The following is a 25,729-nucleotide window of genomic DNA, read 5'->3' as shown; positions in this document are numbered from 1 at the left end:
GAGGCGACCTGTTGGCGCGAGATGTGTTGAAGGGTCGGGAGGCGGACTGCTGGCCAAAGGCATGACGATCGATACGCCTCATTGCGATGCTAAATGCACGAGACTGGAGAACATCGTGGTTCGAGAGGCGGTCAACAAGCTGGGAGGGACGTTAATTCACAATTCTACAACTAGGTAGAAAGTGTTGAGAAGGGACCAACCTCTGATTTAGTTCCAGAGGCGCCGAGATTTCGCTTCTGGCACTCTGCTCTGAGGTCTGCAAGGGTTCTGGAGTGGTAGAGAGTGCTGACGTCTGGTCCGGTAGCGACCTGGGCCGAGTAGGCACCAGTGATATGAAGAGAGCGGCGAGGTTGTTGGGACAGAGACCTGAGGGCCTTGAGGGAGGTAGAGCGACGAGCAGCCATGATGGGTTATGTCGATGTATGTGTATAGGATCAAGGGGACCAAGCAATTGTAGAGGGAGCAAGAGGCGTGGAAAGGTGTATATGAGAAGAGCGAAAGGATGGCCAGAGAGAGCAGAAACTTGTATTAATAGTCTTGCTTTCCCCGGAAGTGTTACTTCTTCGTCTTCTGTGTATAAGCTGCCAAGTAGGAAAAAGAAATATAGTCAAACAATAGAGCTGACAGGCTAAAAAGAAAGGCCAAAGTGGAAAAAGGTTGGCGAGTTGTTCCTGGAGCTGTCTTGTTCCTTCGGGAGATGTCAAGCCAATCTATTCTATTCATGCAGTTGTTGTATAGATATAGAAAAAAAGGGGGGGGAGGAAGAGCAGTGACTCTACACGGCGAGCAAGGGGGCGAGATGTTGAGGTTGGGGAAAGCTATATGTAAAACAAGGCCGTCTCGTCTCTTTTTACCCACTTGCTTATTATTATTAGGTACGCCTTTTACTCCACAATTCGGCAGTCCGGCTGGCCAGCCACGAGAAGAACTGACAAGGGTAAGGGAAGGGGCGGTGATGGAAGAAACGAGACAGACAGAGAGAGAAGAAGAAGATGAGGAAGAGGAAGAAAAGAGGGAGGAAATACGAGAGATAGAGAAAGCGGCCCCTTATAAGAAGAACATGCGAAGTCTCCGAAAGCGACGGAAGTGGAAGAAAGCCATGACATGAGGCCTCCCTCCTCTCCTCCGACCTCGGCAGCTTGATCCATCTCTGTTCTTCCATACACTTCCTCTCCTCCGTATTGCTGTTGCGTAAACACTCATTGGGATGTCAGTTGATGGCTGGATGTATCCACTTCGCGAAAGAGAAGATACGCGCAGGGTGCTAACATTAAACGGACATTATAGTTTAGATGGCCGCTGGCGTGAGACAGATCTTGCATACGGATGAGAAGCCGAGTTGGGCACCAGGTGGTCAATGTCAGCAGTGTTGACGTACTGAGGGCCCGCTTGGTCGAGAGAGGTGATGCCGATGTTTCTCATGGCTCCCTCCAGCTCGTCTCTCATGACTAGAGCAGGCAATTAGTCAAAGGGGAAAGGAAAAAGAAGAGAAAGCAAAAGAGAAAGAGAAAGACATACTATCGATCAAGTGCTCAACACCCTCCTGGCCATAGTTGGAAGCAAAGAGAAAGCTTCTTCCCATACCCACGGCCGTGGCCCCTAGACAGACGGCCTTGAGGATGTCTGTTCCCCGTCTGATGCCGGAGTCGACATAGATCTCCATCCGGTCGAATATCTCGGGGCATCGTCGGTGAAGCTCCAGCAGCGTTATTATCGACGCCGGGCTCGTATCCAGGTTCCGTCCACCGTGGTTACTCAGCATGATACCATCAATACCCGCCTCCATGGCCATCATCGCATCGTCCGCAGATTGCACTCCTTTCAACAAGAGCGGGAGGTGCGTGTGCTGTCGTGCCCACTTAAGGTCCTCCCACGTAAGTCCCGGGTCAATAAAGCCAGCCATAACCCGCCCCAGACCACCGCCTTTCTTGTCGTTGTTACCCTTCGCCGGAACCATGGGCAAGCTCAGGTTTTCGTCTGCCTTGACGCGCTCATCGGCTTCCCGCTTACCAGGCCAGGCTGCATCCACAGTAATGCAAATAGCCTTGATCTGTGAGTTAGCAGAACACTCTCGCAACTGCGCTGCAGATTTGGCACGCTCCCTGTTCACGTAGAGCTGGAAGATGAATTTGGTGTTTGGGGCTGCCTCGCTGATCTCCTTCAGGGAGAAAGATGCATTGTTCGAGATGCCTTGCATGATACCCTTTGCCTCACATGCGCGTGCAATACCCAGTTCGCCGTCAGGGTGAATCAGCTTCACCATTGCACTGGGTGCGACGAACAGAGGCATGCTCACGCTACTGCCCAGAATTTTGGATGTAGTGTTGACCTCCCGTACATTGCGCAACACTCGAGGACGGAACCAGATCCGATCAAAGGACGATTTGTTTGCATCACGGGTAATGAGATCGTTGGCCGCGCTGGAATAAAAGGCCCACGTTTTGGCAGGGGCTGTCTTGGAGGCGACTAGCTGGAAGTCATGGGCGCTGATCAGAGTATGTAATGGTGGCTTTTCATGTTCTCCAACACCCTTGAAAGCTGCCTGAGGAGGTTTCTTTAGCCACTCAGCATCAATAGTCGACTGGTCAAGGGTGCCCTTTAGTTTATCCGCCGGAAGGCCCTCGCGAATGACGCTGGGGGAGTGAACTGCTGAGTACGCCTTTGTAGCGTCACGTCCGGCGTATTTCAGTATAACTAATGTATCAATCAGCATATATTCGGGTAGAGCAGATCCTACAACTATTCGCCATAGGATTTTTCTTTTTTTCCTCTCAAAGATTGGGGAAATGATCACGAACTGGATGGGCCACCAGGATGCTCGTTGATGAAGTCTGTAATGTCCCAAACCTGATTGTCCACAACAATCCAGCAATCAGAAGTAGTATTATGTCTGGCAATTGTTTGTGAGGATACCAAATTCGTAGACATTTTTGGCCAGCCTGGTGTTTAAGATCTTTTTAGCCGCCGTTGAATAATAGCCTCTTTCCAGCAATGGTTTTTTGTCCCTTAAAGAAGAGAATTATTCCTTCACAAAGCACACAATCGATTGGTCGTATCGTATATTAGCAAATATAGCTATGAGCAAACCGCAGTAGACAATGAGTCTCAAGATTTGTAAAATATCCAATGCAGGTGAGGACTCGGAGCCACAGAACCAACCAGCAAGCTAGTTCCGTTTATATATAAAAAAGATAAATAGTGTAATATAGTTTCCACACTTCCCCGGTAAAAAAATGACAGATCATGGGCCAACCCCGCGTATATTCAAATGTGTTTTGAATTCGGTATGGAGCTGAGGCCGCGGTTTATCGGGGGCAAGCCGCGAAGCTGGAAATAAATCATCCTGTCCCGGCCTGTCACAGAAGCGATATATAACTAGTGAAACAAACTAAACTCGGCCGACATGGTTGGCTGTCTCTCGTCTCCCATTAACTGGTGAGCTATTAGTTATCTCTGCTGTGGGGGCGTCCGTCGTCCGCTTTTGTCTCTGCAGGGCGTCTTTGCAGGGCTTCTCGGTGGATGTTCCAAGGTTTATGCAAAGTTCATGGTTTTGCCGCAGGCCAAGCGGCCAACCTAAAGCCTAAGTTATCCATGGCCAGCCCCAAGCTAGAGTTGTAAAGAAGTTCTCGCCATGTGTATACTCATAGAGCCGTAGGTGTGAGTAATGGAGCAAAGAAAAGGTCTCGAATTGTAGCTAGTGCATATGTTGTTACCGCCAGATGGGGGCGGGTCAAGACGCAGTCAGTAAACACACCAAGTAGTCCATGATTCGCGCGTACACAGTTGAATATCACGCTATGCTATATTTCTGAGATAAATATACACCAGAACCTGGCTAAAAAGAACGTAAGTTACTGCTTATTTGAGGGGCAAACTGGTGCATAAAACATACATTTTTGACGCCGCTGTAGAGCTTATAAGAATATTGATTTGAGAGTTTATTCAAAAAGTTCGAAGGTCGATTTTCATGGGATTCCGGCCTTTATAAATTCCGTACTAGTAAGAATAATCTATTACTCTTACTAGACAGACTACGCCGCTCTCTTCCACCTTTTCATAGAAGTGGATCGCGCAAGCCTGTTTCGGATCTTTAATAGACTCCTTGTTTAGAAATATATTACTTTATAATCAAATTGTGCTCCCTATAGAACTTTGATATAGCTTCGAGTATATTACATTTGGAGCAATTTTGGTGTGTTATTGGTATTTTGATAACTGTTTAAACTATATAACAGAGATTTGATACGGAAAATTTGTTCGAATGAAGCATGCTGGGATTATTAAGTAGATTATATAATATAAAAGTAACAATTTATACTTGTCATGTGATATAATAAAATTTGATCTCTCTTCGCATGGCTTGAGATGATAAATGAATGTCGGAGTATTCCACCATTCAAAGAAGGGGATCATATGTTCAAACGCAGCATTCAAAGAGTTGCTGCTAAACCAACTATAACATTTGGGAACCTTTGCTTTTCCAGGAGTATGTTCAAACAGAAATCCCTTGCTAATCTCCTACTCAGCCATTAATGATACGGTCGATAAATAGCCTGGTATATCTCTAGTACACATTATGGGAGAAGGGACCTATTCATGAGCCAATCTGCTGTTCCTAGGTTAAATATTCGCTCAAACCCCTCCCGCAACTTTTCAGCGGCTACAGACATGGAAAACTCTACCAAGGAGCGAAAATACATCGATGTACGTATGTGGATTGAGGAGAGAGCGGCTGTTATTTTATATATTTTTATGCCCATCCATAATTCATTCCGAATTACTGATTTAGGTTACTCACGCTTTTCTTTGCTCTGGGACATAGATCGGGATCAATCTCGGAGACCCGGTATTTAGGGGCAAGTATCATGGTAAAGATGTCCATGAGGATGATTTACAGGACATAATTGATCGAGCCGTTGAAGTTGGCTGCCGAAAGTTCATGATCACTGGCTCTGATTTGCATGAGTCTCGGCATGCTGTGAACCTTGCTCGTGAACATTGTATGCGCCCAGCGGGTTTCTGCCTATATTTATGTGAAATACCCCCAATATGCTGACAAAAAAGCTCAGCAGGACTATGTTATGCTACTGTCGGCGTACATCCATGTTCCGCAAAACTCTTTGACTCTTATGCTGAAGGACCTGAAAAATACCTAAGTGAAATTAAGGCCCTTGCGTTAACGGCCAAAGAATCGGGCCACGCCGTTGCCTTTGGGGAGATAGGTCTAGACTATGATAGGCTGTTCCTATCGCCCAAGGATCAGCAGCTGAAGTACTTTGAGGCTCAACTCGACGTCGCCGTTGAAGTCCAGTTGCCTCTTTTCTTACACTCGCGAGCAGCTAGTGAGGACTTTGAACGGCTACTTTCCGCCCGGCTGCCGCAGCTACCCAAGGGAGGACTGGTACATAGTTTCACCGGGACACTGGAAGAAATGCATCGACTTGTAGCTCTCGGTTTGGACCTGGGGGTTAATGGATGTAGTTTGAAGACGGAGGAGAACCTGGAAGTCGTCAAAGCCATGCCGTTGGATAGGATACAGATTGAAACTGACGGACCCTGGGTATTGCATTTACCTTGACATATTTGCGCCCCTTTTCATCTTTGCTGATATTTTCTTCGCTTTTTCTAGTGCGAGATCCGGCCTTCTCACGCGAGTTACAAGCACGTCAAATCTACGCTGCCCAAATCGTATAAGAAAGAGAAATGGCAGAAAGGATGTATGGTGAAAGGAAGGAATGAGCCGGTGGCTATCATTCGTGTTGCCGAAGTAATCGCTGCGGTGAAGGGGATAACGGTGGACGAAGTTTGTGAAGCGTAAGTTGACAGTAACCCTGCTGCATGAATCGTTATATCGCCTCGCTTACAAAGGCTAACTTTCTCGCAGGGCATGGAACAACTCGGTTCGTATGTTTGGGCTAGGAGAAATATAAGACTAGAAGAATATAACCAATAGAGAAAACAAAATAGAATAGAGCGTCCATTTGTTACTCCCTATGTCTTGGATGTCACCATCCTGCTACGTATTATATGTATGTATGTTTATCACCTGAGGAGGCAAGGCCCATGCTGCAGGATCTCGCTCTACCTTGCAGATCGGCGTTCCCCAGAGCAAGCGATCTGCACCCGACCCATGAAGAACTGCAGCGTATACGTAAAATATCTCGTACATAGTAGATGCTTGATTCCTGTCCAAGTGGGCTCTTTTTTCTTGTCTTTACGAATACATAAGAAGAGCTAAGCGATGCAAGGCCAGAATTACCAACCCCGAGCATTTTTGCCGCTTACACAGCAAAGCAACAAACGGTTTGATCTCGTTTTTTTTTTCCGCTGCAAAGCTCGAGGCTTGGCAGGAGAACACGTGGAGGGCGGCCTATCGGAGCGGAACATCCACTTCCGCTTGATGATGTAATCGACTCATGCTTGTCAACCAAGAAAAAAAAGAAGCAACTTCTTCTGATTGACAGGAAGATAAGGGAACCAGGTTCAACGAGACATCAAGAAGCGAACAGCAGCGGCAGTGGCGGATAAACCGCTACACGCGCCTGGTTCGTAACACCTCGAACCGTTGGTCGTCGTCTCATTTTCTTTTCTTTTCTTTTCTTCTGGTTTTCCTTTTCCTTCTTCCCCGGTCACCTTTCTTCCCAAACCCTTCATCATGGATCTTTCACGCGAGACCAGTGCTTCAGACTGTCCCATCGGCGGATAAGGAACAAGGAGGTTGAAGAAAAAAAATAAACAGCCGTCGGGGCTGCTCCTCTACTTTTCCTGATCGCTGCTGTCCTCCTGGCTCGGCTCATCTTATACATCACAAAAACCTCCCGACGCTCTGGACAAATCCGAAGCTTCCTGCATCTCCCATCTCCCCTCAAATACCTCTTTGTGGAGCCGATATCATCTGTGAAGCCCGTATACCCCCCCAGTACTGGGTGATTTCACTTGATTTCTTTTGGGTGCTTCGTCTAGTTGTCGTTGTTGGCTCTACTTTTTTTTTCTGCGCTTCTTCCCTTTGGATAGCTAGCTCCATACCAGATATCCTTCGTAAAGCTCCTTTGCATCTTTGGCGGCTGTAGTTACGGTCTGTCCCGTCCAACCCGAAGTCAAGAGAGAAGTCCACAGACAAGAAACAACCGTCAGGGCTTCTCCCGTCGAGCCTGCCAAAAAAAAAAAAAGTCGTCCCCTTTAGAGCTTGAGATCTCGTGACCTAGGCTTCAAGCTCTCTCCATTCGTGAAAAGAGAACACGACCGCTCCCCTCTTCGTTTTCACTCTCGCCCTCCCACCTTGTACGTCTTCTCCAAGGATCTAAGGCATAAGACATACCCTCCCCTCGTGTCATCCATTATCTTTGTTTACCAGCCCCCATCTCAAGCTGGAAAGTAGAGGAACGAACAACTCACAGTACTGTTCGATATGGGCGATAAATCAGCGACAAAGACAAGTAGTGTTGAAGAGTCAATGTTGTCAGTGACGTCTAATGGTGGTGACAAGGCAAAACCAGGTATTTTCCTCTCTCTTCGCCTCCATCACTGTTGTTTTGGGTGATGGAGATACTGGTGATTGTCCATGTACTCCATAAATCCTGCTCCTGCTTCGAGACTGGAGCAATGTTGCTTGACTGCGGAGTCCTGCCCCTGATTGTCTCTAACGGTTTCTCTCTCGGTTGTTTCCAGAGCAAGAAGTTAATGGCTGCGGCTTTGAAAGCGGGCCAAGCCGTCCACCAACACCTCATGGTATTGGTATGCCGAATAACTTCACAGAGGTTGTTAAAGGCATCTACAGAAGTAGCTTTCCCATGCCTGTCCATCTCAGCAGCCTTGCACAGCTTAAGTTGAAGACGATCGTGTAAGTACTTCTTGGCATAATCCCCGAAAGAAGAGATTGCTTCTCAGCTTTGAATCTTACTGATCACACAAGCAGGACTCTTGTCGATGAGAAGTGGTCTCCTGAATATATTGCTTTCGTCAGGGACAACGCAATCACATCTTACGTTATCCCAATTCTTGCAAACAAACAGGCTGATGTCTATACCCCTATCAGCACTATCATTGAAGTGTTGACCATCTTGCTTGAGCCCAGGAACCATCCTGTTTTGGTTCACTGTAATAAGGGAAAGGTATGTTTTTTGTTTTGTTGTTGATTCCTCCTTCAACATCAGGCCTTTATGACCTTACTAAGGATTTCATTGAATAGCATCGTACTGGATGTGTCATGGCCTGTTTCCGCAAAGCGCAGGGGTGGACCTGCGTAGCTGCTTTAGCCGAGTATATACAGCACGCATCTCCGAAGACTCGAGTTTTAGACCGCAATTACATCCAAAACTTCGATGAGACCTTAGTTGCTGATCTCGTCAAAAAGGTTGGTGCTGATAAATGGCTCCCGACTTTCCCACCTCTCAAATATACTCTTGACGGCGGGAAAGAAGAAAACTACTATGTCAATGGCAATAAAGTAAAAAAACCGGAGCTTAGCACTAGTGCACCTCCTACTACATTCCATGGGGAAATCAATGAACTTCGACATACCAACAGTCTTTAATGGAGGCCATTTGTTCCCCTTTTTTTGACTTTATTTATTTGTAGGTTTTTTTCTCTCTTCTTGCTATCTCCATTCCCAAATCAATAATTCGCGTTTGTCATGTCTTATTTAACGCTCGTACCACAGTCAATCTCCACGGAGCGGAGTTCAAGTTTGGAGCATCGGAGTCGGAAAACGTCGAATACGCACTCAAAAATAGAATATCGGTGGGTGGAAGTCCAGAATAAACCGGAAAGGGTGTTTCTGCTTATGGATGGGCGTTTTGGTGCTTTATTTGTCCAGTTCTTTGAGGTTTCTATTAACTTCTTGTTCCCCATCCCATAGCTGAGATATTTTCTCTCGCACATGGCAAGAAGATGTGATGGAAGGGTATCTACTTGGTAGAGCAAGGCTCAGGGCCATTCCTAGTAGACACCCTTCCATCCACAGAGGAGAAGACAGGGAACCCAATAAAAGTTGAATGATGTGAATGATGAAAGGAAAAATGGGAGAAAAAAGGAGACAGTATTTCTTCGTTGATGTCTCATCTCCCGACGTTGTTTTTGTATCTTCTTGCCCTTTTCGTCCGCTCCCCCTCACTTGACGACTAATCGGAATTCTGCTCGATGTGCATGCACATTTTCTTCTTTTTTATTGATAGCTCCTTTCTTTGCTTTTTCCGGTGCTTCTTCAATGATTTGTATCCATATGTTGGTGGTCACGTTTTTTCTATCCTAGTTATCTCATTCTCCTCCGCTTATTTAGGGCGGGGCTTATAAAGGCCATGGGATCAAATGGGAGTGGATGGCATGGATGGCATTCTGTTAAATTTATTTATTGATGGATCTCCTTTGTTCATGTTTATTTATGTATGTAGGTCTAATGGCATACTACTTTAAAGCCTTTAATATATCTATTTTGTTATGATGAGAATAGATCAACGTGTAAGTTAGCTATGGATAACTATCAATCCGAGAGGAACCGGATGGATGTGAATGGTTATTATAACATCATCTCTATATCACTGCCGTCTAAATCGGGGATATTAAATAACTCCATAGGCTGGTATGCTGGAGATGCTGGAATAAGTGGAGAAGAAGATTGTAGTATACCCATAGTCAACTCCGTTTCTGCTTTCATATCTATTGCCAGCCCAACATCCAGGTCGAAGTCCTCTCTTATCTCCGGGTCAGATAGAGAATCCATGTCCACCTCTGCAAGTAAACATGGAGACGACGATAATATGCCGTCCGAGCCAAGTACCAGATTGGTTTTTAATAAGGTAGTCTGTAAATCAGAAGCATCTGCATGAGCTGCAGTTTCCTGTGTAGTAGATATATCGTACCATTTTTCTTGTTGTTCGCAGTAAGCTTCATCGGATAACAAGATATCTTCGTCTTCTTCATCATCGAACAAATACCAATCAGGATCGGGACGGCCGTTGGCATCAATGGGGATATCGGCTGACTCTGTAATTGGTAACTTGCTCAGCGAGCAGTAGGGTATTTCGTGTTTTTTCAAGGTGCGCTCAGGGGGGGTAGTTGTGAAGGGATGTCTTAATTTCCGCGCTTCATCAGAGTTACGAAGAGAATGTTGCATTTGTACCCATAATAAACATCTCAAAATATTCTTCATGTCTGGGGAGGCTAGAGTTGGACCAGCTTCTGTAGCCAGGTATTTGTGTCTGTAGACCTCATGGATTCGCGAAACGGTTGGTCCATATAAACTAACATCCGTATTTTTTAGCATAGAACTAATTCCTTTAACTATCAGCGGTATAAAACAAGAACGCTGGTGCGTAGCCTAGATCAAAATGTATTAGATGACAGATTCTACTTCTGTGCCATTAGAGTAGCGCTGCTTACCAAATTATACCCTGGACTGAAAATACTCGGCGATAACTTTGCAAGGCTAATTTGGTGCTCATTTGAAGACTGATTGTTTATTAATCTATGTTTGGGTAATGGCATACGCAGAAGGGTACGTAATCCAGCGTTTAAGAGGGGAATAAACGGCCGGATAGAATTATTTTCGGACCAGTTAGAAGGCTGTGTCTCAGACGCGGGTGAGCCTGAGTTCGAATTGACGGAACTGTGGGTAGAATTTGATTCCTGGCTAGAGAAGGGGGACGAATTATCCAGTGACTCCCATCCGTCGGAATCAAACAAAGGCACATATGAATGGATACTGTAAGTATACTTGTCCTCCGGTACGACCGCTGAGGTTACAGAGCTGGAAGCGCCTGAGAAGTCAAGCAGAATGCCAACTTCGCGGACTTGGATTGTAGGAATCTCTGGCGGTGGACGGATGAATGAATTCCCACTGAGCAATATGCCGAGCGACCTTGGAAACCTGTTTAACCCATAGCTTGTAATCTGGGCTTTGTTCGGTTGAGCTTGTAAATTGATATTAAGCACATTCGTTTCATTGTGAAGAACCATTTCTTCGTTGTTCAAAGTGACATGGAGGCCAAGGGCAGACCATATCTATGCAAGGAAGTTAGAGTCTTACGAATCGATGGATATAGGACGAGGTTGAGCATACCGATGATCTAGTGAGTATATCTAAAATCTGCTGTAGGATGACTGGCGTGGAGGAATTCCTTGTTAAAGAAGCCTGCATTCTGACGGAGATTTTAAGTCGTAGAGTAGAATTGGAGCTCCAGGAGACCCAAAAATCCCGCCCGAGGAGGTGTTCTACAGAGATACCCTCCCCTAAAAACAGTATAGAGTCATCAGCTTGGGAGACTTGAACGGAGCTAGATATCACAAGCCGTGTGTTATGATTATATTCTTCATGGATGGTCGACCCTAGGTTGATACAATGGCATGACACATCTGCCATCTCAACTCGTCCAGCATAAATATTATCTTAGAGAAGATCTAGGACAATATCAAATAAACAAAGCAGACGAGTATGATATCTGAGAAAAGCAACTGATGGTTGAATTGCATGTCATTAGTTGACATTGAAGAGGCGACGTCATTCTTCCTAATTTGGTAATCCGACGTCTTCTCATCGATTTGTACGGAAAACATCATCCAGGCCATAAATATTCGAAGATTGGAGAAAATCCAGGTATACAATTAAAGATTTGCATATTTTAAGGGCATCTCAGACTCTGGTGGGTAATCCCATGTCTTTCTACTTCCCCATATATTAATCCTTTTGTTTTAGAGTACCTGCGAACCATGAAGGGACGTCTAAAAGGGAAGACTCTCTTCTTCGCCATGTCTTAAGACAAATATGTGTCTTATCAGATAGAAATAAATTGTGAATGGCTAGCCAAATAATAAGCCGGCTGATATGGAATCGATTCAACAGGGTTCCTGGGCTGAAATTATAAGCACGCCAGATCTCGATAAGTACCAGCCGTCCATTATTATGAATGAATCGACACGACAAAGGCACAAATATTGATCCTACTGGGCCTACAAACCAGGAGGTTCCTGCTGGATCAGCCCTTGCGCCGCAGCAAAGCCCCCTTGTGAGCAGGATGACACCGTGTTTTATAGTTGCTATGTATGCGAAGCCTGGTCCTTAGTCAGCAAACGCATATTTAACTGGTTGGAAACAAACAAGGGGCTTTTTTGGTCCCCTTTTTTTTTTCTAAGCCTGGAGAAACTTGGGAATGTTTCAATAATCTTGGTTGCTACCACTCTTCTTTTTTTATGCCCAAGGAGAATGATTTCCATATGTAGCTATGAACAGAGGAGACAAATTAGATGTTCGCACAGCTGAAGCATCGAAATACAGCGAGGAAGAAGGCCGTTCTCTTCTCTCCCATGGATCTCATGAAGACGATGACTATCTAGTTGTCGAGGAGCCTTCGTCACCCTCCGGCACGCCGTCATCGCAAGCAGATTCGACTCCTAAGCTACCTTCGTCCATTTCGACCTCTCCTACTCGTCAAACTCGAACGGCCCGAACGTCAAACCGGGTCAGGTTCGACATCCAGGACGATGCAGACGTGGAAACAGGCCGGACATCTGGCGGCCGTGGTGATGCAGACTGGGTTGCGAACCAAGACTACCTAGATGAAGGGGCCGCTCAAGTACCGGGAGATCGCTCCCGCCAGGTTGTTCCGTTACTCACAAACATAGAAGCGCCTAGTGTTACTGTTGCTACCTCCGACTTTATCCCCGAAGACCACCTGGAGAGCGCCCGACCAAAGAGCGGCTTAGGTAGTGCGTTCATGAATATGGCAAACAGTATAATCGGTGCTGGGATAATTGGGCAACCGTATGCTTTCCGCCAGGCTGGATTGACTACAGGTATCATTCTACTCGTCGTCCTTACCTGTACTGTCGATTGGACAATCCGCTTAATTGTCGTGAACTCTAAGCTCAGTGGGGCCGACTCTTTCCAGACTACCTTGGAATTTTGCTACGGTAGAACTGGGCTGATAGCGATATCCGTGGCACAATGGGCGTTTGCATTTGGGGGTATGATTGCGTTTTGCATCATCGTTGGTGACACCATACCTCATGTTGTGATGGGGATATCTCCTTCTATCAGAGATATGCCTGTTCTATGGCTGTTGACGAATAGACGTGCCGTTATTATTATTTTTGTTCTTGGGATATCATATCCACTGTCTTTATACCGGGACATTGCCAAGGTATGTAGTCAACTCTTATAGCTAGTTTTGTCTTCATCTGACCTTTGTCTGTATAGTTGGCCAAAGCTTCGACCTTTGCGTTGGTTAGCATGGTGGTAATCTTGATTACTGTCATTGTTGAAGGCATCCAGGTAGCTCCTGAAGCTAGAGGGGAGATCAAAGATTCTCTCTTTATCAACGGCGGTGTGGTCCAGGCTATTGGGGTTATTTCGTTTGGTAAGAAGAGTGATCTGAACATTCTTGTTTTATTAGTCAATGCATTACTAATTAATATACAGCTTTTGTGTGCCGTATGTTCATTCGACCAGAGAAAGAAATTACTGTGGACTTATTGCTAAATTTGGATTTTAGATCACAACAGCCTCTTGATATATGGCTCCCTGAGGAAACCTACCATGGACCGCTTTGCCCGTGTAACCCATTACTCGACGGCTATATCTATGGTTATGTGCCTTGTTATGGCGGTTGCCGGTTTCTTAACCTTTGGATCAAATACTAAGGGTAATATTCTTAACAATTTCCCTCCAGATAACGTGATAGTGAATATTGCAAGACTGTAGGTTACCTTTGGACTACAATATGCCTTATCCTTCGAATATTGCTTAACAGTATAAAATAGTTTTTTTGGGCTGAACATGCTGGCCACGTTACCCCTTGAGGCGTTCGTCTGCAGGTCAGTCATGACTACATTCTACTTCCCTGAGGAGCCTTTCAACCTCAACCGTCATCTTATATTCACTACCTCCCTTGTGGTTACATCTGTGGTCATGGCACTGATCACCTGTGATCTGGGTGCTGTGCTGGAGCTTATCGGTGCAACAAGTGCCTGTGCTCTCGCGTACATCCTCCCACCACTCTGCTACATAAAACTCAGCAAACAGAGCTGGGTGTCAAAGATCCCTGCTATACTTTGCATCGCGTTTGGTACCGTGGTTATGTGCATTAGCGTTCTTCAAACGGCAGCAAAAATGATTAAGCGTAAGTGTTTCCCGCTTTCTCAAGCAGCATATTTACATCATCTCCATCAATCAATTTTAGCTAACACTATTCAATCCTAGATGAGGGGGGTGCGATGACTTGTTGAACTACTAACCGTTTAATCGAAACGATACTTGTACTTTTCTTCTCCAACATTCTACCTTGTTATTACTAGATGCATAAAGACATATTCTTTTCTATCTCGAGCTCTGGCGAGGGCTTACACTGATATCCAATTTATGGCCGGCGCCCATTCGGTCTTAAAGGGACTCCAGCTCATACCTTTTATTCTGCCCCTTCCCTTTTTTTCGGTTAAACACGCATGATTGGAGATCCAGTATCTGCAATCAGATTTTATATTTTAATTCCCGTTTATCTTCCTATCACCCTGCAACTATCCGTATATCATAAATCTTTTCATTGTTTGAATCAGTAAAGAAACTTGCTGTTGAATATCATTACTCTCACTGATATCCTCAACTCTACCTCTAGCTATATTCATATCTAGACACTCAGAGGAAGTTTCTTGCCCCTATACCTCAGCTGTTTCTGCTGCTTCTCAATCTAGAGGTTGTGTCTGCTGTAGATTGAAAGCTGTATCTATCTCAATATCTCCAAAATTGTCTTTTTCTTTCTTAGCAATTCATACCCAATCTTTCTGCAAAATATTAAAAAAGCATTAGAGATCCATACAGCTCTTCAACCATCTCTATCCTTAATATCCTTCATGCTTTCTCTACCTCTGCTGCTGATGTCTTTTACCGTTAAATGTCATACCCAATACTAAGGACAATTGCTTCAATTCCTTCCTGGTGCGGTGAGTGAAGATTGTGAATATTATCTGAAGACTTTCTGTTTTCACTATATATTCTGTCTTCACCTTCTATCCGTCTTAAACTCCCCTCCCTTTTTTGTTCCTATCCCGTCTGAGCGTTGTCTGTGGTGACCAAGTTCTTTTTGTTTAACCCACCAAACTCTGGCTTTTCACAACATCTTCAACTTATCTTCTACTCAGCTTCTTCTCAGTTCAATCTTCTATCCTGCCAAAGAAAAACATATTCTCTCTATGTTGTCAAAAATTATTGAGGATGATTAATACTGACTTGTAAGTTATATCTCTTTCTATCCTGCTAATTTCTCTTTCCAAGGCTTTCTTGTAGCATCTGCTGCTTCACTGTCTTGAGAGCATCAGCTTTGCAAACACAGTCAGCTTTGAGCCAGTCTACATGGCTTAAACAGATTTTATTCTATACTGGCATAATGAATAATGAAGCTGCAGTTTTACTGGAATATCAATGCTGACCCAAGGATACAGAGAGTATTAACCTTGATTAGCTTGCTACACTAGAGGCGCTCGCTGAGGGCTACGTCTCACCCTAGACACGGAAATTTCTATAGAGAGATTTGGCAGGAATAGTATCTCCTATCGAGGAGTATCAATACAATCAACGAAAGACGCGTTTGACGCGCCCAATTACTCCCAAGATGGCGGAAATACCAGAGGTAGATGATGAGCGTGCCACCCGTATGAAGGCTCTTCAAATGGTAGGTTGTTTCAATGTGGCCTCCATCTAGGGATTGGGCAGTATATGGCTGATATGGGACTTCCTCAAAATATAGGCCGACTTGGGTACTGCACGGCGTGAACATATATCAACTGTCGATCGCCCAAACAAACTTCATCGCATGAACATTGAGCAAATCGAAGCCACTAGAGATTCAAACCGGAAGGGAACTGAAGCTTACAGTCTTGCTGAGGCCAATAGAGATAAATTGAACAGCTGGGCGAGTAAGTACTTTTAGAAATATCCTGGAATGATCTTTTCCCAACATTGTATCAACGCTGACGGGAATAGCATATCATGAAACCCTGGATGAGAATCTTGATTCAGAGAAGCTCGAGCCACTGTTAGATGGCCAAACTCATAGAATGGCCCTCGAGGCTAAAGTCAAAGGAAGTATTTTGGAGGATTTGGCCAACTCAAATAGAGGTAAAAAAGCCACCCGTGGGGCTCTAAAATCCGGCCGCGGAGGGGGGGCTGCAGGTGCTCGTGGCCGCGGAGCAGCAATGTAAGTACATCATCTGTTTACTTCTTAACATTATCCCGCTAAGTCTCCTCAACTTAGCCACAGCTATGCTCTCCGGAGTGGATCGTTGGGTAGAGGTGATATGACAAAATCTGATCCCCGCCGATTGACTCCTCCTTCGTTCCCACCAGAAACGAAAGCACCCATTGCGCCTCTTCCACAGAAACTTTCAGACCCGTCTAAAGATTGCAATAACCCCCCTATTTCTCGTGGAAGGCCGGAGAGAAAGAGATATGGTGTGCAAAGAAACCTGCCTCCGGTTACAAAGGCCAGGCGCCCTGTCTTTGCTGCTCCCCCGTAGGTTCCTACCTTATATACAATTCGTTGGAGATTGGACTCTGTTCCCCGCTAATGCTACTCCTAGGAATGTCAATTTCGAGTCCCTGCTGGCCGATGGGGATGATTTTATGGCCGCTGTTTCTAATGTCCAAATTCACGCGGCAGGCAAGCCGACAGAGTTGCCAACGGTCCCCAAAGGCGATGAACCTCCTGATAAGAACACAGGCACAGACATGGCCTCTGTCCTGCCTACCCCCCAGGTCTGCCCAACCCCCAGCCCACCGCAGGTAGTTAGGCAGTCTCCTCCGCCGCCAGCTCAGTGTAGAGTAGAGACAACTGCACCTCCTCAATCAGGCCTTGCTGCAGCTCCTCCGGTAGTAACTCCTACGCCGGCTGCACCCCTTAGAATAGATGTATTTACAAATCCTCCCGAGAACCGTGATGGCCAGGGAACTGACTCCGCGTCAATAAAGACAGACCATGGGTTCGGTTCTTACCTTCCCCAACCTCAGCGTACGACACGCTCGGAAGATTATGGTGCTGACGACCTTTTCCTTTGTACTTCCCCTGAACAGCCATTTGCTGCGCAAATTGACAAGTACGGCTACAAATTTGAGGAAGCAAATGTTGGAGCAAGTCTACTTGACATAAGTGACGAGCCAGAAGAGCCAGAGCATGCGACCACCCAGACCATACAGTCCACTCCACAAACCCGGCCTGGGTTTACCGAAGTGAAGTTAAAGGAAGAGTTAAATGCTGCTAAACAGGAATTATTAAAGCTCACCAAACTTCTTTCCAATCAATCAATACTTGATCCAGACGTTATTATTTATCTCCAAGAGAGAAAGAATCGCCTCGAAGAAGACTTGGCCGTTGAAAACGCTCCAGAAGTTGGCAAATCAGCTAGCCAGACTTTCAAACCGAAGAATGCACAGTCTCTCCAGGCTCCGCCTAGCCTATCTCAGTCTGTGGCTCCCCCAACTACAGAGCAAAAGTCAGCTACCCTAAATACACTTTCTGATACCACTAACGGTAATGTCGTTGATCCATTTGTCCTGTCTACCAGGTAAATAAGTCCACAACCCTAAAATTAGCCAGATAATACACTAATTCTCTATAGTCAAACACTTAAGCGTGAGCCTGAAGTAAGTGAAAGAAATGATTTAAAAGCCCAAGAGAACATTAGTAGTACCTTCAACCAGAGAGTTGCTTATGATATACCCGGAATTACGATCTCGCAGCCTCAAGCTACGTTTCCCCATGGGGTACCTCTTATCATTGGGGACCATCTTCTGCCTGGAAGGCCGATGAAAAGCGAGTCATCATGGCCCAACGCTGAATCCCAGTCCAAGCAGTATGAGCCAAATCAAAAATGCCCTACTACATTTACCCCGACAGCTACCTTTACTGGGGCTTATCACTTCGGCAATAACCAAGCTTCTGCATTCAACGGGCCTTTCCAGTTCACTTACCCCCCGGCTCCTGGTGTCACGTCCATTTCGGCATTACCACCATTTTCTGCCCCTGTATCTGCGGCTGTGCCAGACACAAACAATGAGCCTGCAGTCATTGATTATACTGTTCCTATAGCTCCTAAATCACGCTTTAAAATGAGGGATGCCCCTCAGTTCCCAATTACTGCTGCTACAATGCAATATTACTCCGGTTCATTAACGGCACAGCAATTAAAACCACACGCGTCCCCAGCTAGGAAGACAAATGAGAACATAAACCCTGTAACGAACTTTACAACTTCACAGCCCATCGAGCCTGGTCAGAAATTCAGTGAACATAGCAGAAACTCATCTTCTTCGCTTTCACCTGTTGCTAGTACGTTTCGACCACTTCCACCGGGCCGGGGCTCCATACCTTTTGCATTCGGTGCATCTAATTCTGGACGTTCCACGCCCAGTCATCACTCTAGATTCTCTTCGACTGCTCCTGAAGGACCCCGTGAGCCGAAGAATGTTTTCGTTGCCGAGATGGCAAAGCGTGGAGTGTCTGTTTCTGGGGTGCCAGTCAATAATGCGCCCGTTGAACGGAAGAAAAATGGGATGGAGAGCTCCAAGTATGCTCACTGAGCTGTGAATACACTACAACTTGACTTTCAATTTATGGTGGAGCGAGGCTCGTTGAGGTCATGCTTTGATCCTCTCCTCACTTCCCTAGGAGTACCAACCAAGGATCCTGGCTGTTTCTTCATACTAAACGGCGCTTTGATTTACGATCTCAGAGTGTGAAGCAACCACTTCTGTCTCGCTTGTTTTTTACATTCATTTCCACGTTCTTCTACCTCAGAAGCGCTCTGGGTAACGGTCCGAATACCAGGATCACCGTACCCAAAGAAATCCTCACATCTCTCTGTGAGCAGGAATCCATTTCCGATACATCCCTAAAAACCTCGACCCGAAAAAGAAGCAAAAATATTCCTTGTGCTTGTTTTATTTGTATTTATTACTCTAGCCTATGGCAATGGGTTGCCAGATAAATGATCAAATAATCTAGAGATATTACAGAATACCAGCCCTTCAAAGCCGTCTTTTGTGAGCCTCGTACTCCTGCATTATAACCCACTCAGGAGATGGATATATACATGACCTAATGGAAGATTGACCGTCCTGTTAGAATAAAAGGTGAGAAATATCAAGCAAGAATAAATACCAAGCCATTGCCCAAAAAAAAGGCACCTAAAACTCCGTAGAAATATAGCAAATAATCGCTGCAAGTTCGTTAAAAGTCGCTCAAAACGAAGGGTAGGTAATTAAGGGTAAAGATAAAGAATCAATCATTCAACATTCACCAGCGCCCCCAGATATAGCAAATTGTGATGCTATTGTTAGCCTTGCGGGTTTAATTTGGGAATATTGGAGTCCTCAATCCTTGTCCTTTTTGTCACATCCGGCTGATTCTTTGACCACTCATTCCCAGGCACAACATTTGTTGTGTCTGTTAATGGTGGCCTTTTTCCATGCTCATTTTGTTGAGGAACAGTGTTGCCGTAGTTATTGTTGTTTTTCAAGGGTGGTGGCATATTGGAGGGGTTATTTGTACTGCTATTGTTCGCTGCTGCCATGGATCGTCTCATTGGGGGCCGGTAGGAGGATGTCATAGGAGGCCTACCGGCAGGTCCCGTATTGGGCCCATGACTGAAAGTCGATACAACTGGTCTAGCACCTGGGAGAGGGGCCTTCGCGGATTGTTGTTGTAAGGCTTGGAGTGATTTTCTAACAATAGGCGAAGAACTAGTATGATCAATACCAGCGGTTTTGCGTATTGAAGGGCTATCAAACTGAGGATCAAATGCTGGAGCTGATTTTGCAGCGGTGTAAGGGTCGTTAATCAAAGCTTCCGCAGCCCGGGCAGAGAAAAACCCGACTACATGATCCTCTGGTAGCTTGTCCTCACTAACTTGTGCGGTGGGGGACCTGTACCCATCATTATTTGAGATAGCATCGGATTTTGGGCGGTTTTGATCAGCAGGATGCGTAAACAGGGAACCATTTGACTGCATAGCCTGCTTTCCCGGGGGTTGTTTGAGATCATTATATCTCTCTTGTGCGAATTTGCCCGGGACTGGGGTCTTCGGTGCAGTTGTATTATTCCTATCCGATGAATTCATATTGGCCCCATTGGGTCTATCAGCCGTTAGGCCGTTTAGTGGGGTAGCACCATTGGCTGAGCCAGAGGCTGTGGTATTTCTAGCGTTAGCTGAGACTGGCGTTTTGTTTGTATGCGTAAAGTTTCCAGTCGTTGCAGGCTGGCGAGATGCTGATGGCCCATGTTGTGCAGCAGGTCGTGCTGTATGGCCGGGCTCTTCCAAAGCCACCTCATCCGGGTGTAATGAAGTATGCTCTGCAAAGTCTGCTTCATCAAATACATCACCTTCAAAAAGTTAGGTTCAGCTAATCCTGGGAACAGGAAGGGGTAATCTCACTTCCAAACTCTCCTTCAAATTCAAAGGCAAGAGAATCATCTGCAATAATATCAGGAACCCGCGCAGGGAGGCTAGATTGGCCATTATTCTGAGGTTCATGCTTTACAATTCTGGAAGTAGATGATGTTGGTGGTATCTTCGGAGGAACAAAATCCACATGACGGTGAAGGTTATCGACATCAAATTTCACCTATATCCAGGGGACTATTGTGAGCATGCATAATGAAGTCTATGGGCGTAACATAACTTACGGGCGTTGCTTTGATTTTTACCACTTTAGAGAGGTATTCTTTGTCGTATATGCAGTTCCCGAGTACGTTACCGAATGTTCTCAGGGTACGCTTCAAAGCGTCTGTGGTTCCTTCCTTTTTGGCCTTTTCAAAGGCAGCAGCTTTTCCTTTGCAGTTTTCTATGTGGCCATATCCTATATCCTATCCAACTTATCAGAATTAACCGTGATGGGAATGTGGTTATCGGGGCAAACACACTTCATGATAGGTTCCATCTTTTAGTGTCACCCTCACTATAACAGATAGTCCCACTGAGACTTTGCCGGTGGCAGGGTTCTCATCGGCCTATATCAGGATGATATACACGTAAGTTGCTAGCTAATTGAAAGGCTCTTCGCTGAGACCTGACTTACAAAATCTTGTGTTATATTCTGTATCGAACTCGACCACCCGTTGAACCCGAAGAGTTCATTCGCAAGGTTGATACACTTATCTGCAGTGATATAATGTACCTTCCCTCCTCCCGAAGGCCTGGATGAGATAAATTCTGGGCCCAATCGTTTGTTTAGCCGTTCTTTCAGTGAGGCAACCTCATCAGAAGAATATTCATCGGTCCGTCGAGTTTCTTGTAAATATGGATTCGCGGAGATCGCAGGATTTTCCCCTGGTCTAAGTCGATGCTGGTCACCGATTCTATAGTTTGGTCAACGCGTGTGTTAGAATGAATGGCCATGAGAACATGGAAATAAGACGGTTGGGTATCACTTACGCGGGCATGGTTGTCAAAGAGATCTAAGATAACATATACTGCACGAGAGACTGATAATTCAAAGCTTGATAGTGATCCTCAGTATCAAAGTGATTTTACATATCAACGCGTTTGGCTGTTTGCCTAACGCGCCTGGAAAGCTTATTACGTAACTAATTTATCACGTGGAGATAGCCTATCCCCACCGCAAGATCTAAACAAGCCAAATTGATACTTCGGTATATATGTATACATTGGAAGCTAATAACTACTGCCTCTTTCGTATGAAGTCTCCATGGTATCATAATTCAAGCCCGTCTAGTTATGTTAATGATTAGGCACGAGGGATGTGTCAAAGCCGACCTGAATTCTCAACCCACAATCAGGCTTCCGCTAGGTACAAAACCCAACTCCTTCAGCGTACACCCAAAGTCCTCCTGGTTGAATACCTTTTTTGGGAATGTCTGTGTAAAGCTATTCACCTGGTTACCTTCCTCTTGTAGCGCGGCTGCCACTTCGAAGAGTGTTGTATCAACAGGGAACGACTTGATTACATTTCCAGAGGGTGTCATCAATCGTAGTCTAGTCTCTGTATATGCCGAAGCGGGTTTCGAGGCTACTGGGGTGGCAGTTGGCGCAGGCTGTGACTTTTGTTCCTCCAAAACTCGACCTTCGCGTTCTGCCTTCTCCTTCTCTGCCTTCAACTTTCGAGCTTGCTTGTCTGCTTCGATCTTGGCTTTTATCCGTGCTTTTGCCTCGATTTCTTCTTGTTTTTCGCGTTTCTTTTTCGCAGCCTCCTTCAACTGTTCCTTTTTTTGAAGCTCTTCTTTCATATCCTGGGTCTCCTTCGTACTCTTGCGGCGGATTTCCTAATAATAAAATAGTTAGGTTACAAATCTAGACTGTGTCTAGGAGGGGGACTTTAATAGTTATCTAACCTCGTTCCTTTTCTGGTCTTTCTTATCCTGTTCAGTCATTTTCAACCGCTTCTCTGCCAGTCTTTGGCGCAGGTCTTCTAGCTTGGCTTTCTTCTCTTCCTCTGTAAGCGGGGCAATCTCCTCCGTTGATTCTGAAAAATCGACATGTTCCGTTTTAGAGGCATGGAACTCTGCTTGTGCTTGACTTCTGAATCGTTTGCCGCATTCATTGCAGACCAGGCTCTTTGGTACTTCTCCCGGTTTTAGCTCTGGGGGCTCATCCGATCCACCGGCTTGGTCTGATTGCTTCTCGGCTGACTCTTTGATTTCTTCCAGTGACTTATCTTGGTTGGCTTCTAGCCATTCGAGTGCACCCTGTACTGGGTTAGGCGACAATGAGTTAGTATATATAGGCTAGTTGAGAAGTCCGAGACGTCCTGGTTGGCGATTTTAACTCACAGCCTCCAGTTTTAGACACCGCTATCTTGGCTCGCTCAGGGTCAAAGCCCATGTCAGTAAGGAGATCCAGATCTGAAGGCATTCTGGATGAAGTCGTGGCAGCGAGGAAGATATGGTAAGAAGGAATGTGGTCGGAGTGTGGAATGGAAGCTCTTAATGACGGAATAGCGGGTTAAATAGCTAAACTAGGCTGACTACCCCACTAAAGTAAACAGCTCCCCACACTATATCATATTAAAGCTGTGAAGACGTTGGTTGCTAAGTGCAACATTTTAACGCTTAAAGTGGTATTATTTAAGTAACTTGGAAGAAAACAATTCATTAACTACTCTGTATGAATATAGATATCTATTTTTTATACCTTATAGCATTTGGGGGTGAGCTAGAAAGCCTTCCATACAGCTTCTGCCAGGCTATATCAATCTGACTATTTTGAATTACTAGCCGGTTTACCCCAGGCCACTGTAGTTGGTATAGCGGTTATACGTTCTGTCCCCGCCAGCAACAATTGGGTGTATTGAGTAAAGATGGTGCTCAAAAGTGAGCTCGCCGTCTGTTTAAATATATAATTTTTTATCAAACTAGGCCAAAGTTCCTCTTATGTATTGGCAGTTCCTAGACCACAGCTGATTACAATTTCTCCGCACAGCTTCTCTTCATGGCCCAATCAATGATTCACAGGCAACAGACAAGGGCCAGAGTGGGCATATCCCTGGTTAATGTGGAGGGATCGTGGGGATCCGGATATAGCGTACAGAACCGGCTGTGAATTCCTCAATTCCATGGTTGAAGGCCTTGCACTAGTTTCTGAGCGTAGTTGGAGTAGAAATCGTAGATGCCGTCCATAATGCCAGTGGCAGGTTTCACCGAGATGAACGCTTTATTCAATAAACAACTAGAGAGGCAGATGATCTAGGTATTTAGTTGCTCTGTGTGGGACAGCAACAGTTGGTGGCCAGAGATGTCTTCAGGATGATATGTAGTTAACCAGGTGTTGTGTGATTTATTGCGAAAGTTTGACAGTCAACCACTGTACAAAACCACTGTATAAGACTTCAACTCCCCGCACCGTATGTTGATGGCTTCTTCAGCTCTTCATCTGCTCTTCGTCGTCGTCGTTGTCGCTTGAGGTTGAAAGGAAAAGCTTTGGGCAACAAGCACGGGCTTTGTCCGATCACATGATAACTTCTTACTAATCAGGTTAAGGGACTATCTCAGGCTATCAACTTGCCAGCAGCAAGTCCGATAATAAATACTTACACCAACTCGCTTCATCACCACTCTTTTTCTCAATCCTCCCGCTGAGGTCGTACTTCATACACCCGTCATAGCTGTCGTCTTACTGCTGCCACCATGTCAGTTGAAATAGAACCTGGCGAGCTCGGTTTCAAGCGTACGTTTCGCCATTCCCAAGTTCGCCGTGCCCGCGATTTGTGCCTAACCACTCTACAATATAGGGCCATTCACTAAGGAAGTCAGCGAGATTCTCTACCTGCGGAATCCTAATAGCGATCCGGTTGCCTTCAAAGTACGTCTTCTACTTTGTCTGAAAAAAAGGTCGTTTCCTGTTTAGTTACTTACTCGGAATACAGGTTAAAACCACCGCCCCGAAACAGTGAGCCGCACGCACAATATTCGCATTACTTTAACCAGCTGTTTTCAAAGTGTTAATCAGATGAAACCAGTTATTGCGTTCGTCCAAACTCCGGCCGCATCGAGCCTGGGAAACAAGTTGAAGTCCAGGGTAATCATATTCGCAAATCTCCCAGCTCCCCTCCCACATCTCTCTTGATCTTGGTTGTGGTCAGTCATTAATTCGCAAACCGATAATAGTTCTCCTCCAGGCGATGAAAGAGGACCCCCCTCTTGACGCAAAGTGCCGTGATAAATTCCTTGTTCAGTCTGTCGCTGTCTCCGCTGATAAGGAGTTCTCGAATGTTGCCTCTATTGTGTGTATCGCACTCTTAGCCCTCCCACACGCATGGAATTGACGGAACTGTGGTCGCTTATAATTTAACAGTGGCAGGATGTTGAAAAGAAGTCCAAGTCTCTAATCCAAGAGCGGAAAATCCGAGTCAACTTCCTTCCCAGTGAAGACTCACATACCAACGGAGTGGTAAGTGTTATCCGGGACCAGCTTTATATCCCTATTTAAGCTCCCTCCCCCTATATAAGTTTAGGATTGGCGTATCCGCTATGCATGATTTCGGGAAAGCATGTTGACTAATTCCTCATTATTTCAGGAGCCTGATGCGGAACCTCAGCTACACTCCTCTCCCCAGGGGCCCCAGTTCACCACTCCTGTTGTTCAACGGTTCGGTTCATCAACAACTGGCGGTAATACCAGCCCACCTTCTAGGTCGGAGGAAATAAAGCAAGAAAGCCCGTCTGAACCCTCACCCGAGACCGGTAACGTTTCTAACGTAGTCAATTCATCTACGCGTGCCGAACCCTCTCAATCGAGCGACGACCTTCTCTCCTCGCAGCTAGCGGAAGCAAGATTGCAAATTAAGCAGCTACAGCAACAGTTAGCTGATAATGAATTGAGGCAAAGAAAGAAACCGGCTGAAGGAGGCGAACTTTCCACCGGTCAATCATCCCTTAAGCAAGCCCAAGCCCCTGCTCAACTTGCTGCTGCAAGCGGAGTACCGCTACAAGCCGTAGCAGGTCTCTGCCTTCTCAGTTTTCTACTGGCGTATATCTTCTTCTAGAATCTTTACCCTCATTAACCATAATCTCCTTATCCAAACTCTCCGCCCGACTCCCTGATCCTTTTACACTACAACTGCGGTGCATGATGATTTGAAAACTATTGTTTTGATTTCCCCTTCCCTCGCCCTTTTTTTTTTTTTTTTTTAGTTATTTCCTTCCAGTAGGCTCACGTTCTGTTTGTCGGAGTCGTTCTGTCCTTTTACTCCCCATCTAATGCACATTGGAAAGAAGAGTTGGCTTTGCTGCCATTA

The 25,729-nt window shown here is 45.6% G+C and overlaps 10 protein-coding genes across 10 annotated transcripts in view; 5 read left to right on the top strand and 5 right to left on the bottom strand.

The window, feature by feature from the left end:
• The window catches only part of MCYG_01214 (conserved hypothetical protein), a gene marked incomplete at both ends in the record, with an annotated part of 793 nt that extends 389 nt beyond the window's left edge, over nt 1–404 (bottom strand). Inside the window, 2 exons of the mRNA XM_002851064.1 lie at nt 9–139; nt 201–404. Of these exons, the coding sequence (XP_002851110.1) occupies nt 9–139; nt 201–404 (335 nt within the window). The remainder of the gene's footprint in view (nt 1–8; nt 140–200) is intronic.
• Nucleotides 405–1,281: 877 nt separating this feature from the next.
• Nucleotides 1,282–2,928, bottom strand: MCYG_01213 (cytochrome b2; the record flags this gene model as incomplete). Its single annotated transcript, XM_002851063.1, has 3 exons — nt 1,282–1,448; nt 1,519–2,733; nt 2,799–2,928. The coding sequence occupies 3 exons, from the start codon at nt 2,926–2,928 to the stop codon at nt 1,282–1,284; spliced, it is 1,512 nt and encodes a 503-aa protein (XP_002851109.1).
• Nucleotides 2,929–4,668: 1,740 nt separating this feature from the next.
• On the top strand, nt 4,669–5,930 carry MCYG_01212 (TatD; the record flags this gene model as incomplete). Its single annotated transcript, XM_002851062.1, has 5 exons — nt 4,669–4,704; nt 4,823–5,000; nt 5,070–5,560; nt 5,630–5,814; nt 5,885–5,930. 5 exons carry the CDS (start codon nt 4,669–4,671, stop codon nt 5,928–5,930), a joined length of 936 nt encoding a protein of 311 aa, XP_002851108.1.
• A 1,478-nt stretch (nt 5,931–7,408) lies between these two features.
• Nucleotides 7,409–8,533, top strand: MCYG_01211 (tyrosine-protein phosphatase SIW14; the record flags this gene model as incomplete). The annotated part of the gene is made up of 4 exons (XM_002851061.1): nt 7,409–7,496; nt 7,669–7,840; nt 7,916–8,111; nt 8,231–8,533. The coding sequence occupies 4 exons, from the start codon at nt 7,409–7,411 to the stop codon at nt 8,531–8,533; spliced, it is 759 nt and encodes a 252-aa protein (XP_002851107.1).
• A 981-nt stretch (nt 8,534–9,514) lies between these two features.
• Nucleotides 9,515–11,356, bottom strand: MCYG_01210 (uncharacterized protein; the record flags this gene model as incomplete). The annotated part of the gene is made up of 3 exons (XM_002851060.1): nt 9,515–10,315; nt 10,378–10,998; nt 11,057–11,356. 3 exons carry the CDS (start codon nt 11,354–11,356, stop codon nt 9,515–9,517), a joined length of 1,722 nt encoding a protein of 573 aa, XP_002851106.1.
• Nucleotides 11,357–12,215: 859 nt separating this feature from the next.
• MCYG_01209 (amino acid transporter) lies at nt 12,216–14,217 on the top strand (the record flags this gene model as incomplete). Its single annotated transcript, XM_002851059.1, has 6 exons — nt 12,216–13,133; nt 13,190–13,349; nt 13,412–13,423; nt 13,485–13,689; nt 13,753–14,111; nt 14,192–14,217. The coding sequence occupies 6 exons, from the start codon at nt 12,216–12,218 to the stop codon at nt 14,215–14,217; spliced, it is 1,680 nt and encodes a 559-aa protein (XP_002851105.1).
• Nucleotides 14,218–15,596: 1,379 nt separating this feature from the next.
• MCYG_01208 (uncharacterized protein) lies at nt 15,597–18,559 on the top strand (the record flags this gene model as incomplete). Its single annotated transcript, XM_002851058.1, has 6 exons — nt 15,597–15,656; nt 15,732–15,900; nt 15,968–16,181; nt 16,239–16,496; nt 16,564–17,544; nt 17,599–18,559. 6 exons carry the CDS (start codon nt 15,597–15,599, stop codon nt 18,557–18,559), a joined length of 2,643 nt encoding a protein of 880 aa, XP_002851104.1.
• Nucleotides 18,560–19,314: 755 nt separating this feature from the next.
• MCYG_01207 (RAD52 DNA repair protein RADC) lies at nt 19,315–21,419 on the bottom strand (the record flags this gene model as incomplete). Its single annotated transcript, XM_002851057.1, has 5 exons — nt 19,315–20,360; nt 20,413–20,602; nt 20,664–20,843; nt 21,056–21,335; nt 21,412–21,419. The coding sequence occupies 5 exons, from the start codon at nt 21,417–21,419 to the stop codon at nt 19,315–19,317; spliced, it is 1,704 nt and encodes a 567-aa protein (XP_002851103.1).
• A 342-nt stretch (nt 21,420–21,761) lies between these two features.
• On the bottom strand, nt 21,762–22,848 carry MCYG_01206 (DNA-binding protein; the record flags this gene model as incomplete). Its single annotated transcript, XM_002851056.1, has 3 exons — nt 21,762–22,259; nt 22,329–22,687; nt 22,767–22,848. The coding sequence occupies 3 exons, from the start codon at nt 22,846–22,848 to the stop codon at nt 21,762–21,764; spliced, it is 939 nt and encodes a 312-aa protein (XP_002851102.1).
• Nucleotides 22,849–24,119: 1,271 nt separating this feature from the next.
• On the top strand, nt 24,120–25,477 carry MCYG_01205 (MSP domain-containing protein; the record flags this gene model as incomplete). The annotated part of the gene is made up of 5 exons (XM_002851055.1): nt 24,120–24,159; nt 24,224–24,294; nt 24,536–24,715; nt 24,787–24,882; nt 25,010–25,477. 5 exons carry the CDS (start codon nt 24,120–24,122, stop codon nt 25,475–25,477), a joined length of 855 nt encoding a protein of 284 aa, XP_002851101.1.
• Nucleotides 25,478–25,729: the final 252 nt, after the last annotated feature.

The sequence above is a fragment of the Microsporum canis genome, genomic scaffold, assembly GCF_000151145.1.
Source record: "Microsporum canis CBS 113480 supercont1.1 genomic scaffold, whole genome shotgun sequence".
NCBI classification, from domain to species: Eukaryota; Fungi; Ascomycota; class Eurotiomycetes; order Onygenales; family Arthrodermataceae; genus Microsporum; species Microsporum canis.
The sequence above is the reverse complement of the archived record's forward strand: the minus strand, read 5'-3'. Positions and strand labels throughout refer to the sequence as shown.